At 43.1% G+C, this 1512-nt stretch overlaps 1 protein-coding gene across 1 annotated transcript in view; it reads right to left on the reverse strand.

Annotated features, from left to right (window-relative positions):
• Nucleotides 1-316: 316 nt before the first annotated feature.
• Nucleotides 317-1512, reverse strand: part of LOC106532593 (microtubule-associated protein RP/EB family member 1) — a gene marked incomplete at its 3' end in the record, with an annotated part of 6338 nt that continues 5142 nt past the window's right edge. Inside the window, 1 exon segment of the mRNA XM_014028698.1 lies at nucleotides 317-447. Within this exon segment, the coding sequence (XP_013884152.1) occupies nucleotides 317-437 (121 nt within the window).

Below are 1512 nucleotides of genomic sequence, written 5' to 3' on the forward strand. Positions count from 1 at the left end.
TTACCCATTATTTTAATATTTGAGATGAATTACAGTCATCCTATTTAAAATGAGTTCATATTTTTAAGGCCTCTGAAAGATCGATTTAAGACATTTTAAGGCTAATTAAGGCCTTATTTTTGGATTGATGAATTCAATGACTTTTAATAGACTTTTTAAGGATGTGCAGGAACCCTGAGTATGATGGTGTACAGAAAAGTCAGACTGTAGATCTGGTTGTTGGTACCAGCTGTAATGTGACTCACTGATCCTGGCTCTGTGAGGTTGTATTGTGCTTCAGGACTCCCTGATGAAGTGACACCTGCTGGTTTCTTACCTGTACACAACATCTCTATCTTAGTCAGGTTCATCTGCAGAGACTCGTTGATCCACACCAGCATGTCATGACGACTCAAGTTGTCGCTGGTCACTGAGGTTGCGTACACGTTCACAGCCATTGTTGGTCACCTGCAGAGACAGAGGCAGCTTGTTAACATGGCTGAAGAAAAGCAATAGAAACTGCTGACATATGCAATAAATACTCCCATCTTTAGAAAAGCTGCATGTTGAAGCAGAGAGGCGTGTGTTGATAACGACACTTCTCAGTAATGTTAAATATCCAGGTAAACACAGTCCTGACAGGCTGAAACACACAGCTCACTGTCTGTCACATCCCACAGCTGGAACCCAAGACACAAACCTGACAAACTGATGGTTTATTACAGTGAAACAAGTCCTGTTAATGTTGGGAAACATAGCCTGTGGTCTGATGAATGATTACACTGTGGTCATAATGACCAATGTGACAGAGTTGGAGGGACAGCAGGCGAACTGTGCTGTACTACAGCAGCATCATGTTTACTGCAGAACAGACCGAAACATTTGATAAAGACATGAGGTAAGACCATCATGTAGAAACACTGAAGCAACATCAGACAGGAAGTCAACGYTTGGACACAAATGGGTCTACCTAACGGACAATGAGCTGAAGAGGGCCTAAAGTCCTGCAACTACAGTGAGGAGCTGGTTGAAGGAGATCCAACACGCTTCACCCAAGTCCTACAGTTTAACGACAATGGTACCAAATACTAATGAAGTGTTTTTAGAAAATACAAATTCCCTTTCACTGAACAAATAGAAGAATCCCAACCAAACAATAACAGGAAACTCTTCATTTCATGTCAGACAATAAGAAAAACCTGCTGTATTTTTATCTTCCTGTGCGTGAATGGGTTTTTTCTGGGTAGTTTCTTTCAACAGCTCAAAAACAAACGTGTTACTGTGAGTCCGAATCAGCCCTAGGTGTGGTGAGAGGGTGAATGACTGGTGACCTGCTGAGTGCACCTCAGCTCTCACAGTGACTGGAGACAGAGACCTGCTCCCTGCATGGATTCATAGTGTAGACCAGGGGTGCCCAAACATTTTCTCTGAAAGGGCCAAAATTAAAATCAATATGAGGGGGCCCCTCTCCTTGGGCTGCTACCTTATCGTGGTGGAGGGGTTTGAGTGTCCCAATGATCCTAGGAGCTATGC

The sequence above is a fragment of the Austrofundulus limnaeus genome, unplaced genomic scaffold (genome assembly GCF_001266775.1).
Source record: "Austrofundulus limnaeus strain Quisiro unplaced genomic scaffold, Austrofundulus_limnaeus-1.0 Scaffold798, whole genome shotgun sequence".
Lineage (NCBI taxonomy): Eukaryota > Metazoa > Chordata > Actinopteri > Cyprinodontiformes > Rivulidae > Austrofundulus > Austrofundulus limnaeus.